At 51.1% G+C, this 14,217-nt stretch overlaps 1 protein-coding gene across 1 annotated transcript in view; it reads right to left on the bottom strand.

The window, feature by feature from the left end:
- The window catches only part of LOC123755719 (intraflagellar transport protein 81 homolog), a 192,451-nt gene that overhangs the window by 16,201 nt on the left and 162,033 nt on the right, over positions 1 to 14,217 (bottom strand). The window contains exon 14 of the mRNA XM_045738459.2: positions 1,500 to 1,628. Coding sequence (XP_045594415.2) covers positions 1,500 to 1,628 — 129 coding nt within the window. The remainder of the gene's footprint in view (positions 1 to 1,499; positions 1,629 to 14,217) is intronic.

The raw sequence follows: 14,217 nt of genomic DNA, 5'->3' as shown, positions 1-14,217 counted from the left end.
TCCCCGCCCTATTGCAGCCAAAATATGCCACCTACGATTTTTTATATTTTTCCCATGATCAGGGAACACAAATGAACACTTTTATAAGATGAAAGAATTTTTTTTTTTTTTTTTTGCGCCTATGGGTGTTGAAGGCCAAAAGGCCCTTAACGGTTTTAGGGTTAATTCATTTTGTAGAAGGGCAGCCTGTTTATAGATATATACTTCAGGCTTATACAGAGTTCCTCTAAGGTCAAACTACTGACTCCACTCAAGATGCAACCCCAGAACAGTTTCCTAACTCCTGGGTACTCATTTTCTGCTAGGTGAACAGACTCATTAGGCAAAAGGAAACTTGCCCAACCAGGAATCAAACATGGGATTTCTGATTGTGAGTTGAGAATGAAGCAAACTTCACCTTCTTCAGGATTCTTCCATTTGCCTGTATGAGGTGGTGTTGCATTTTCTCTAGAGATTTCTGGCCCTGCTCCATTATCATCCATGTCAGTGCCTCTGCTTAAGTCATTTATGACCTGGATGTTTTCAGTGCATTATCTTAGGGGTAACACCATTGTATCTTATAGAGTAGCTTTGGTGGAGCCTCTTCTCCTGGGTTTTGGTCTTCACATCTTATCTTTGCCATTTTCTTTAGCTAGGATGTCCTTTCTTCCACCTCCATTTTTGATGCTTCCTTCAAATCTGTCTAATCACTGGATACTGCATTGGATTTTCTGTCTTCTCCATGCTTTAGAGTGCCAAGTTCTTTGAGGATTTGATCAAGACCAAATCCTCAAAGAACTTAGCATAATATGTTTCTATTGGCATTGGTTCCTGCCAGCCAGGATTTGTTAGCCTTGGCTGTGGTGTCACTTTTGTGCACCTCTATCTTTATCCCATTATTCCTGGTAAAGAAAAAGATGTCTTCTCTTTGGTGAGGCCCTATTCTTAAGAACATAAGACCATAAGAATAAAGATAACTGCAGAAAACCTATTGGCCCATACTCAGCAGGTCACGAGTGTGGGCCTGGTTTGTGTGTGGAAATCTGTCAAGTGGTATCTCGATCATGTTATATTAGTCCAAGGCTTGCCTGTCTCAGCTTATATCTATATTGGTCAAGATTAGCCATCTGTGGTTATATCACTGGACCAATGACCTGCAGAAGTTTACCACCTTCAAAACCTCCTACTCTGCCATTACACACACAAATATTCTGGACCAAGGTACTGGTACAGGTATTGGTATTGGAATTTGGAGAAGGAACTATAGATTGCCTTCATCATCAGTGTTGGGTGGTGGAACATTTCTCCTCCCAATAGTTTTTTCATAGGCAGAGGGATTGGGTTGTGGATTATTTGCTTTTTGGGGAGGATGGGGGGGGGTTCTCCCCATTTTTATGTGGCTGTCATGACTTGCCTAAGGGAGGGATCTAGTGCTAGCTCAGAAAAATAAATTAATTTCAAGGCTTTGTTATTTTTAAAATATTAGTAAATTAGAAACTTTAAAGAAAACAATAACTCACTTTACAACATCCTGCCACATTCTAAGTTGCTTGGCAGAAGTATGAAGGAGATCTTTAACTGATTTTTGTTCTTCTCGAAGCAAGCGACCTAGCTTCTCTTGCTCACTAATATTTGCCATAAGGTGTTCCCTGTATGAAGAAAGTATTTCAGCAATCATTAAAAATAATAGTAAATTATTCACTTAACTATAGGTAACAGTAAATTAAACCAAAACCAAGATGTATTAATAGAATTATTGTCACAAAATACCAGCATTGAATGTAATGAAACGCCATTTTCTGGGTGAGCTCCGGAGGCTCCCTGGAGCTTATCGGGCTAATGTATGTTATATTAGACCGGGACATTAGCTAAGGAGTTCAGACCTACCAGGGAACAGTGCCAGAATCTGGCCCCTTCAGAGAGGTTTCAGGGAGCAATGGCACTGGAAAACCCTCTTGTGGTTGGGGTTTTCCTTATTTGCCATCGACCGGGGTTAGGCACCCAGAGAGGTAGGCATAACAAAACAAACCCCACATGGTAAAAAACTAAAACAAAAAAATGAACAGAGAGGTAGAAACTCCCTACAATCACAAGGACACAAACAAACAAACACGCAAACATCACACATTACTGCCGAATGTCCGCACAGCCCTTCCCCCCCCACGTGAGGGGGAGGGGGGACCCACGGATTTCAGCGCCGGCTGCCTACTATCAGTTCGGAGGCTAAGCTTCAACCAATGCAAAAAAAACGGGAACCGGTGTGAGGGAGGGTTGCCAGGGAGCCTCCAGGGCTCACCCAGAAAATAGCGTTTCATTACATTCAACACTGGTTTTCTGTGGGGAGCCCCTACGGCTCCCTGGAGAGGTGGATCTGGATACCCAAAGAGAAGGAAAAGAAAGGGCTGACCCGGGAGGTGGCCGCCACAAACTCTGCAACACGAAGCCGAGACAACAGGCTGCAACCTGTGACCCAAGGCAACAAGAACGCACAGAAGCAGACACGCACAAAGAACGGGCGACCAGAAACCTATGCGACCCTCAAATCCTTGCGCCCGTAATGAGCCCTAGACGTCACCAACACAGCAGCGAAAGCTGCAAACGTCCGAACAGCACGGGCGCAAGGATAGACTGCATGCTGGAAGACCTAAAAACTCTGTGGAAGACCTGGGAGATCTGAGCCCTGAAACAGGGAACGAGGGGAACCGCATCAACCCAAAGCACATCCCCAGACACGGTACGCAGGTAACGGCAAAAAAAGTGCAATCAGACAACACAGGACACACCCCCCGCCGAACCAATCAAGCATCAATAACCCAAGGACCCCACCCCGGTAAGCAGCCGTCTCGACCGTCGCCAGAAGGACGGAGAAAGGCTGCAAACGTACAAACCTACCACCAGTACCAAAGAGCAGAAACCTGAACCGAAGGGGCTACCACAGACTGAGGAGAAGATAAGAGGGCACCCTGATCAAGGACCAGGATGGCTCAGGCGACGCATGAGCAGGCCGGAGGTGAAACAAAACATGAGAAAGCATATGGAACGGGGCAGATGTGACGTCCACCCCGAACGCAAGCTGGAGCGGCTCTGCCAGCGCCACACAAAACGAGGCGACAGTAAGAAACATCAAATAACTGTAGTTCTGAAAATCCAAGAAAGGACAAGACAACCTGATGCGAAAGAGAAGACAACCTATGAAGAGCAAGAAAAAGGTGCATAGAAACACCAGGAACATCATACTGTCACCGAGACGAAGCTCGCAGGTGGGGCACCATCAACAAAGCCACCTGATCACCACAGAGATGGTGATACCCACGTCAAAATACCAGATGCGAAGAGCCGAGGAGAAGGCCGAACCAGTTACGTACAGGACAGGTCTGACCTGCCGAAAGAGGCGGAGCTGCGGGAAAACGCCCCGGGTTCAGACACCTATCAAGCAGTATTTGAAAATAAAGTTGGGCCGGCCACCAAGGGACCACAAGGACTACTCTCTTGGGAATGGGTTCCAAACGAGCCAGAACCCGAAGCAACAGCTGGACCGGGAGAAGAGGAACAGTTACCCCCACCTCGACCAGTTCTGCCGAAAGGCATCCACCGTGAACGCCTCGCAGGCAGGTAAGGGTGCCAATGGGAATGACGCATGGAATTGGCGACGCCTAGACCACGCCGACTCAAAGACATCCATGGCCAGGAGTCCATATGTCCGGCAGAGCCAACGAAACGAGTCGGCGACGACTGGCCAATCTGCGAACAGAGGCATGAACTGAGACAAGCTGTCCGCCAGGATGTAGGACACACCCCGGACATGAATCTCACGGTTAGCCAAACCCCGAGAATCCAGCAAACGAGCCACTTGAAGGGACCAACCCCAAAGGCAAACATCTAAGAGAAACCCAGTGGTTCCGGCAAAGAACCACCAGAGAACAGTCCGAATAGAGCTGAATGGTAGAGCACCGAATGACCCAAACCCTCCGAAGTGCAAACCAGACAGCCACGAACTCCCGAACTGTGCTGTAAGTCCAACGGATGGACAGACTCCACCATCCCAGGCCCACCTGGTCAGCACTGGTCACAAAGCCCCAGCCGAGAGATGACTCGTCCGTAAACACATTGAGCAAAGGCTTGGGGAGGTGCCAAGGCGCGGAACACCGAAAATCCCAAAAAGGAAGCTGGTGACGCAGCACCAACACAAGATCCCCGGAGGAACGAACCCAATGATTGCAGGAGGGGCAAAAGGGGAGTCCCTGAAGGAACCAAACAGACACCAAAGCAAAACCCGACCCTGCAGGCAGACCAGCAAGTCGAAGTTCAGATTCCCGCACAACTGCTTGAGCAACCGCCGAGCAACCGGGGACCCCCTCATGAACAGCCGAAGGTGGGAGCACAGCTGCAGCAACACTTCTGGTGCGGCCCAAGAGCCCTAAACAAGACCCAGCCAGGTCCGAACCTGGGACGGAAACAGATGGAACGGCCTCTAGATCACCAGGAAACCAAACCCGGCGATCTGGAAAGAACCACACCCCTGGCGAGCAGACAAGAGGACCAACTGGGAGCCCACACCAGCCAGTCGTCGAGGTAGGCCAGATACCGAATCCCAAGCAGACTCAGACAGAGCACCAAGATCCGGTAAAGATGCGTAAATACACCAAGTGCCAATAACAAACTAGGGAAGACAACAAAAGTGGCAAGCCTAGAGCCCCACCACCAACTGTGCCAGTCCTGGAAAACTGGAGAAGAATGTGCCAAGAACTGACCTGGAGGTCCAGGGCCACCATCCAGACACCCGGCCCCAACAGAAGCCAGACCGTAGACAACAGTCCTCCGATGAGGGCATAGAATCCAGGGCGCAGACTGAAGAAGTCCAGAAGAACCGCAGATTCGCCAGGCCCGTGTCTGCATAGAGCAGACGGGAACCCCAGAAGGATGGGGCGGATCGACCACATCCAACGCACCCACTAAGATGACATGACGAAGCACAGGGAAAGAAGCCCACCCTGCCAGCCCTGAATCTCCAAAGGGGGAGAAGCCGTCCGCCGTCGCCACCAGAGGCTGGAAGACAACCAAAAGCGCCCACTAACTGCGGGACCATGCGAGAGACAACAGAGCAAGCTGCTTCCCCAGCGCCCCGTCAACAGCGAAGGGAACAGAGCCCTTTCCGAAAGAAAAAGTATACATACAATGGGGCCTCGACTTACGATGCTAATTCCTTCCCAGAGACGGATCATAAGTCGAAATATCGTAAGTCGAAATGATTTTTCCCATAAGAAATAAAGGGAATTGAATTAATCCGTTCCCCACCCTCCAAAATATTAACATAAATATATTTTATACTGAATACAATGTTTTTTCTAACTACAATACAGTACCTAAGTTTATCTTACCTTTATGGAGGGCTCTTGATGGTGTATGGAAGATGGTGATGAGGGGGAAGGAGGAGAGTTGAGAACACCCAGTGCAACGACCAAGACGGCTCAGGTGGCGCATGAGCAGACCTGAGGTGAAAACAACGCCTGAGAATGCTTGCGGAACGGAGCAGAAGTGACATCCACTCGAAATGCAAGATGCAATGGCTCCGTCAGCGCCGCCCGAAACGAGGCGACAGGATATGGCACAAGATGATGGTCCTGAATCAACCAAGAGAGAAAGGACAAAACAACTCGACCAGAAAACAAAGACAACCTACGAAGAGAAAGTGCTGAAAGGACCGCCAGGAATTTCATACTGCTATCGAGACGAAACTCGCAGGTGGAACACCATCAACTAAGCCACTTGATCACCATACAAGTGGTGATAAACCGCATCAAAATGACCAGACGCAAAAAACAGGAGGAGAAGATCGAACCAGCCACGTACCGGAATGGACCGATCTGCTGAAAAAGGCGGAGCCGCGGGAAGACCCTCGGGTTCGGACAGCGAGCAAGAAGCGCCTGAGACCAGGACTGGGCTGGGCCGGCCACCAGAGCCGGCCACTCAAAGAGCCAACAGGACTACTTGTCCCTGGTAAGTGTCCCCAAGGCAGCCAGGACCCAGAGCAATAACCGAACCTGTGGGAAGAGGTACAGGTAACCCCAACTCGACCAGTCCAGCTGAAAGACATTGACCCCGACGGCCTCGCAGTCTGGGAAGGGCGCCACATACACTGGAAGACGCCTTGACTACATCGACGTGAAGAGGTCTACCTCTATGTGATCGTACGTCCGGCAGAGCCAACTGAACAAGTCAGCGTCGACCGTCCATTCCGTGGATAGGGGAATGAACCGAGACAGGCTGTCCGCCAAGACGTCTGACACCCCCTGAACATGAACTGTCAGGAGAGACAAATCCCGAGAACTCAGCAAACGAGTCACCTGAAGCGACCAGCCAATAAAGAGCTAAGGATCGCATCAAACACCCGCGGTTCAGACAATGAACCACCAGGGAGCAGTTCGAATGGAGCCGGATCGTTGCTCCACGAGCAACACAAACCCTCTGAAGTGAATGCCACACCGCCGCAACTCCTATGCCGTGCTGTAAGAGGGAGAGACAAGGAAGCGATCCGAGAGTTCCACACAAGACCCAGCCCAGTCCGAACCTGGACCTAGATTCAGGTAGCTCTGTGTATTTCTTCGTAAGTGGGTTTGCTACGAAGGTTCCTAAGTGCGCCCTAAGAAGATGCTTAGGTGCGATTCAATAAGGTATACTTAGGAAGAAAATTGTTGGTTCACCTGCGTGCCGATAGAGGTCACTACTGTGTTTCGTTTGGCCAATCAGAGAGCAGCAACATTCTTCATATTGAAGATTTAGCGCTGGCTTATCGGAGCTCTACTGCCTCCTATTTACGTCGAATTTTCTTATAAAATTAGTATATTTCGAAGTAAAACAATGTTTTTACAACTTCTACAGCCAGCACCAACATTGTAGTAAACAAATATGTTACATTTGTTGTTTACCTACGTAATTCTAAGAGATACTGTGTAGCTGTCCTTGTTGCTCGGAAGATGCGCTGACAATTATTGTATATATTTACTGAATTTACCCAAGGGCTACTAACTATCTAGTGACCTCGAAGAGGACAGAAAGCCGGCGGCTTGTTAAAGGGCCCGCCAATTGTCTTAATGATATTTTTTAGCTGGAATTTGGCATTTACGGCTTCAGCGGGTAGGCGGTTCCATGGGTTTATAGCCCTCTTGGTGGAAAAAAAACCAGCGTTGAATGTAATGAAACGCCATTTTCTGGGTGAGCCCCGGAGGCTCCCTGGAGCTTATCGGGCTAATGTATGGTATGTTAGACCGGGACATTAGCTAAGGAGTTCAGACCTACCAGGGACCAGCGCCAGAACCTGGCCCCTTCAGAGAGGTTTCAGGGAGCAATGGCCCTGGAAAACCCCATATGGTTGGGGGTTTTCCTTATCTGCCATCGACCGGGGTTAGGCACCCAGAAAGGTAGGCATAACAAAACAAACCCCACATGGTAAGAAACTACAACAAAAACCGAACAGAGAGGTAGAAAACTCCCTACAATCCCAAGGAAACAAGCAAACAAGCAAACATCACACTTTACTGCCGCGCCGATCGTCCGCGCAGCCCTCCCCACCCCGGGAGGGGGAGGGGGGAGCCCCGGACCTACCGCGCCGGCTGCCAAGCTCCAGTTCGGAAGCTAAGCTTCAACCAACGCGAAAAAACCGCCGACCGGTGGGAGGGAGGGTTTCCAGGGAGCCTCCGGGGCTCACCCAGAAAATGGCGTTTCATTACATTCAACGCTGGTTTTCTGTGGGGAGCCCCTACGGCTCCCTGGAGCTTCATACCCAAAGAGAAGGAAAAGAAAGGGCTAACCCGGGAGGCGGCCGCCACAAACTCTGCAACGCAAAGCCAAGACAACCGGTCGCAAACCTGCGACCCAAGGCAACAAGAACGCCCAAGAACAGACGCACATATGGATGGGCGGCCAAAAACCTGTGCGACCCACAATTCCCTGCGCCCGAAATGAGCCCGAGACGTCACCAACACAGCAGCAATTGCTGCAAACGTCTGAACAGCACGGGCGCAAAGACAGATCGCAGGAAGAAGGAAAACACTGCGGACGACCCGGGAGACACGAGCCCTGAAAACAGGGAATGAAGGAACCGGATCAACCACAGCGCATCCCCAGGCACGGTACGCCGGCAACAGCAAAAAGCACAACTGGACAACACAGGACGCACCCCCCGGCCAAACCAAACAAGTACCAATACCCAAAGAACCCCTCCGGAAAGCAGCCGTCTCTACCGTCGCCAGGACAGAGAAAGGCTGCACACCAATAAAGCTACCACCAGTACCAAAGAGGAGGAAACTGAAACCGAAGGGGCTACCACAAACTGAGGGGAAGAGAAGAAGGCACCCTGAACAAGGACCAGGATGGCTCAGGCGACTCATGAGCAGGCCGGAGGGGAAACAAAACGCGAGAAAACGTAATAAACGTCATACAGTCTCCAAGACGAAGCTCGCAGGTGGGACACCGTCAACAAAGCCACCTGAACACCATAGAGATGGCGATACCAGCGTCAAAATACCAGACGCGAAGAGCCAAAGAGAAGGCCGAACCAGTCACGGACAGGACCGATGCGGCCTGCTGAAAGAGGCGAAGCCTCAGGAAAAACGCCCCGGGTACGGACACCTATCAAGCAGCGTCTGAAAAGAAGGCCGGGCCGGCCACCGTGGAACCATAAGGACTGTTCTCGTGGGAATGGGCTGCAACCGAGCCAGAACCCGAAGCAACAGCTGGACCGGGAGAAGAGGTACAGGTACCCCCCACCTCGACCAGGCCTGCCGAAAGCCTCCACCGTGAAGTCCTCGCAGGTGGGAAGGGCGCCACAAAACGGGCGACGCCTAGACCACGCCGACCCGAAGACGTCCATGGCCAGGAGTCCATAAGCCCAACAGAGCCAACAAAACGAATCGGCGACGACTGGCCAACCCACGAAGAGGAATGAACCGAGACAGCTGTCCACCAGGATGCAGGACACACCCCGGACACGAACCACACGGTTAACCAAACCCCCTGGGGTTCCGGCAAGAACCACCAGAGAACAGTCCAAACAGAGCTGAATGGTAGAGTACCTAGTGACCCAAACCCTCCGAAGCGCAAACCAGACAGCCATGAACACCTGAACCGGGCTGTGAGCCCGACGGACAGACAGACTCCATCAACCTCGGCCGACCTGGTGAGCACTGGTCACAAAGCCCCAGCCGAGAGACGACCCGTCCGTGAACACATCGAGCGAAGGCTCGGGGAGCTGCCAAGGCACGGAACCCTGAAAACCCCAAAGAGGAAGCTGGTGACGCAGCACCAACACCAGATCCCCAGAGGAACCCAAGGAATGCAAGAGGCGGAAGTGGAGTCTCCGTAGGAACCAACCGACGCCGGAGCCAAACCCGACTCCGCGGGCAGACAAGCACGCAGAAGTGCAAACTCCCGCACAACCGCCCAAGCAACCGCTGAGCAACCCGGGACCCCCTCCTGAACAGCCAAAGGCGGGACCACAGCCACAGTAACACTTCTGGAGGGAAGACAATGAGGGGCCCAAGAGCCTGAAACGAGGCCCAGGTCCGAACCCGGGACGGAAACAGAAGGTAAAACCTCCAGATCACCAGGAAACCAAACCCAGCGATCTGGAAAGAACCATCCCCTGGCGAGCAGACAAGCGGACTGACTGGGAGCCCACTCCAGCCAGTCGTCGAGGTAGGCCAGACACCGAATCTCAGACGCAGACAGGGCACTAAGATCCGGTAAAGATGCAAAGAGTATACAAAGTGCCCTTCACAAAATAGGGAATGCAATAAAAACAGCAAACCTGAAGCCCCACCACCAAAACATTGTATGACAATCATATTAAGACATATTATGACATATGACAATCATTATAGGACAATATGACAATTATAATCAAAGCATTATATGACAAAGAGTGCTGGGAAGACGGGACACCACGAGAGTAGCTCTCATCCTGTAACTACACTTAGGTAAGTACACATAGGTAATTACCAACCGTGCTAGCCCCAGAAAAACTGGAGAGGAACGTGCCAAGAAGTGACCTGGAGGTCCAGGTCCACCATCCATGCACCCGGCCCTAACAGAATCCAAACAGGAGACAACAGTCCTCCGAGCAGGGCAGAGGATCCAGGGCGCAGACGGAAGGAGTCCAGAAGAACTGCTGACTGGAAAAGTTCATGACTGCAAAGAGCAGACGGGAAAAGCTCATGACTGCAAAGAGCAGACGGGAAGCCCAGAAGGATGGGGCGGATCGACCACGCCCCACGCACCCACGAAGAGGAAATGACGAAGCGCAGGGAAGAAGCCCACCCCGCCAGCTCTGAACCCCCCCCAAGGGGGAGAAGCCGTCCTCCGACGCCAGCAGAGGCCGGAAGACAACCCAAAGCGCCCACCAACAGCGGGACCAAGCGAGAGGCAACAGAGCAAGCTGCTCCCCCAGCGCCCAGTCAACAGAGAAGGGAACAGAACCCCTTCAGAAAGAAAAAGTACACTACCGAAGTCATGAGGAGAGACTACGGGAATGAAACCACACTTCGCTGGAAGAGGAAGTGAGGGGAGACCTGATCACCACATACAAGATACCCAAGGGAATCGACAGGGTTGAGAAGGACAGGCTATGTAACACAAGGGGCACACGCACTAGGGGACACAGGTGGAAACTGAGTACCCAAAAGAGCCACAGATAGAATTAGTTTTTTTTTTTTTTTTTTTTTTTTTTTTGAGTGTCAGAATGGGAACGGGAAAGCACTAAGAAGTAATGTGGCGACTCCTCACACAAGTAACGAGGCTGACCCCCATACAATGTCACATGTAGACATGACAGAGCCCAAGAGGCACAGGAACCGATACACCTGTTGACGGACGGTTGAGAGGCAGGACCAAGGAGCCAGAGCTCAACCCCCACAAGCACAACTAGGTGAGGACATATATTGTAAAAGCACAAGCCGCTGACTAGTGGCAAAGAGCACTACGCCGGCCAGGCAAAGAAGGCACAAAACTGCATCAAAAGGCCCACCTCGACAGCAAAACCACAAAGTCCCAGCACAACCACAACATGTGCCAAGACCCAAAAAGCTCAGTCTGCAAGCCAGGAAGACCCCGGAACCCCAAAAGGCAGAACCGGGTCACACGAGGAAACAAAGTCCCCTGAACCCACAAAAGGGGGCCCAAGAGGAAGAAACCTCCAGAGCGAAACCAAGGAACCCAAAGGAACCCAGAATCGAACCAGGGGGAGCCCAAACCACCACATTTGCCGGCGGAGAACACCACTAAAAGGCAAAGCACAGACCCCAGCAGAACGCCCTGGGAAAACGGTCCCAACAGACCGAAAACCGAGGGGCAAGGTGTGGGAGCAAGCATACCAGCCAGGGGCACTGAGCCTAAACCCAGAGGCTCAGACCCAAAATCAACACCCAAACGTTCCCAGAGGAACAGGCAACGGCAAGAAAACACCAGAAAAACAAAGAAACGACAACAGGAGAACAAAAACCCTGCAAATTTTTTGAAAACTCACCAGAGACGCTCGCTCGCACACCCAGACGCATGTAAACAAACCGCAACGCCGCCCTGGTGGCCACGCCGGGAAACCGGCAGACGAAAATGGCCGCCAGCAGGGGCTGTGACTGACGCTTAATACACAAAAACACGCCAGCAAATGTGGGAAGCTAGCAGACTGGAAGGGCGAAAAACGACGCCCAACAGCAGAAAAACCCCTGAAGGGGCAAAACCGCCCCAGAACTGCTAGCAGGCAACCCCCACAGCCCCGGGAACCAACAACAGAGGCCCCGGGGCAGAGCCGTCCTCCAAGCCCTCCGCCCTTAAAGAAAAGCAAGAGCCCATGGGAAAGGCAACAAGAAAGGGCCGCTGGTAAGACCCAGAAGCCTTGGCAGGAGGCACAGGCTCAAACCTCCGTCCCCAACCCGAACGGGGCATCCCCCGAAAACCGCCCGAGTCTCTGCCGCAACTGAACCCCGCCCCGACCCCGAAACCCGCAGACGGTCCGGAGCCGGGAACATGGAGAGAAAGGGGCGAGCAGCACCTAACCAAACGGGGCGGCCACGGGGCATTCGAGTGGGAAACCAACCTAGCATGTTGCAGCAACCTAACCTAGCTTGCAACACGGATGCCGCCTGTACTCTGAACAGTAATAACATCAGGAGAGTACTGGAGAACAAGCAGAGAATCACTCGCAAGACTCCGGGTCAAGGTGTCAGTGACCCAACAGGCAGCATGACGGAGGTAAAAATGGCGACTGTCACCCGGAGACAAGGGAACAGCAACCAACGATCCCGTTCAAGACGGGTTGGAACCCGGAAGACACATTCAATGGTCCCCCGAGCCCAGACAGGGGTTTCCAGGGCCCGTAGGGTAACAACTACGGGAAGCCCGGGCAAGGTGTTGCTAACCGGTTAAGAAACCCAAACATAACAAGAGGGTAGATTATAGCACTGAAAACCCCTGAGACGTGTACAAGCACGGGGGCCTAGCAGAGGGCCGCCAAACACTACCAGCGGAACTATAACCACCTTAGGCAGACCCCCACCAGGCAAGAAAATGAAAAACAAAAGAAAAACCCCGCAAAAGTACACCGTCTCCAGAGGCAACAGAAACCGGCCGCCGCTTAGGTGGCAGGCTGCGCAACACCTTGACGCCCTAACCAGCACAATACCAATCCCTACCCAGGGCCAAACAAGGGCCCCAAGCCCCAGCTGGCCCCAAGGGCGAGGCAAATGCCGAGCAGCAAGAACCTCTACGGGAATGGTTCCCGAACGCCCCAGGGAAGATAACCCTGTTACGCAAGGGCAGTACTCACAGGGCGCTTAGGGAAGTCAGCCACTAAGCACATGCAGCCCCAGCACTGATGAAGTACTCCTGGCCACCGCACACCACAACACACGGCAGTGAATGCCACACAAGGCAAACACCGCCTAGGAAACTGAGGCCAGAGAAGCGTCAATCCCGGTTGACATTAGCGAACGAACTGGAGCTTGGCAGCCGGCGCGGTAGGTCCGGGGCTCCCCCCTCCCCCTCCCGGGGTGGGGAGGGCTGCGCGGACGATCGGCGCGGCAGTAAAGTGTGATGTTTGCTTGTTTGCTTGTTTCCTTGGGATTGTAGGGAGTTTTCTACCTCTCTGTTCGGTTTTTGTTGTAGTTTCTTACCATGTGGGGTTTGTTTTGTTACGCCTACCTTTCTGGGTGCCTAACCCCGGTCGATGGCAGATAAGGAAAACCCCCAACCATATGGGGTTTTCCAGGGCCATTGCTCCCTGAAACCTCTCTGAAGGGGCCAGGTTCTGGCGCTGGTCCCTGGTAGGTCTGAACTCCTTAGCTAATGTCCCGGTCTAACATAACATACATTAGCCCGATAAGCTCCAGGGAGCCGTAGGGGCTCCCCACAGAAAACATCTGTTTTCAGTCCTACTTGAGAGAACATACTCTCCAACACTATATCTGTGATTGTCCTGTTATCAGTGACTTCATACCAAATGGTATGAGGTATTTTGAGCTCTGTAATTACTTCATACACTCAGGAATATTGGAAGATATTCTTGTGCTGCACCCAGATTTTGCCAGTGGAGGCTAATAGATCAGCATTAAGTATTTTGTTCTCTCCTAATTCCATGTATGACTGGCCATCCTGTGAGGTGAGGATGTTGGGTGAGCTTGTAGCTGGTTTTTTATCTACACTGTGTGGTCCTTTATACAGAATAGGGAAGCAGCACATTACTGTGTATACCTAAACATGTTTAAAAATACATTGTTTGAGAGGAGTTTTGTAGAAACTGGTAAGAGTAATTATAATATAATGTTTCCATGATTCAGTGCTTACCTCTTGTGAAAATTGCTTAGAGTTGTTTAGTCAGAGTTGATTTGTTTTTTGTATTGAGGCTGGTATTTTCTAAATTGATTCCATGTACAGTATGTCTAACCATCCTGTGAGATGGGAGTATTAGATAAACTTATAGCTAGTTTTTTATCTACACTGTGTAATATTCCATATAGAATAGGGTAGCAGCACATTGCTGTGTATACCTAATCTTCTTAATAAAAAAAATCAGTAATAAAGATTTTAAATTATAGTTTGTATTATTACAAATACAGTACTGTATTATCCTTATTAAATCATGTTGACCATGGATCATTAAGATGTCATGTTGATATGTAATACAAGTCATATTTCTTTTGAACTGCTAATCCATGCTAATCATTCATTAAATTGTGCATTATGTCTCAA

The sequence above is a fragment of the Procambarus clarkii genome, chromosome 43, assembly GCF_040958095.1.
Source record: "Procambarus clarkii isolate CNS0578487 chromosome 43, FALCON_Pclarkii_2.0, whole genome shotgun sequence".
NCBI lineage: Eukaryota > Metazoa > Arthropoda > Malacostraca > Decapoda > Cambaridae > Procambarus > Procambarus clarkii.
Note: the sequence above shows the minus strand (reverse complement) of the source record. Positions and strands in the feature narration are given on the sequence as shown.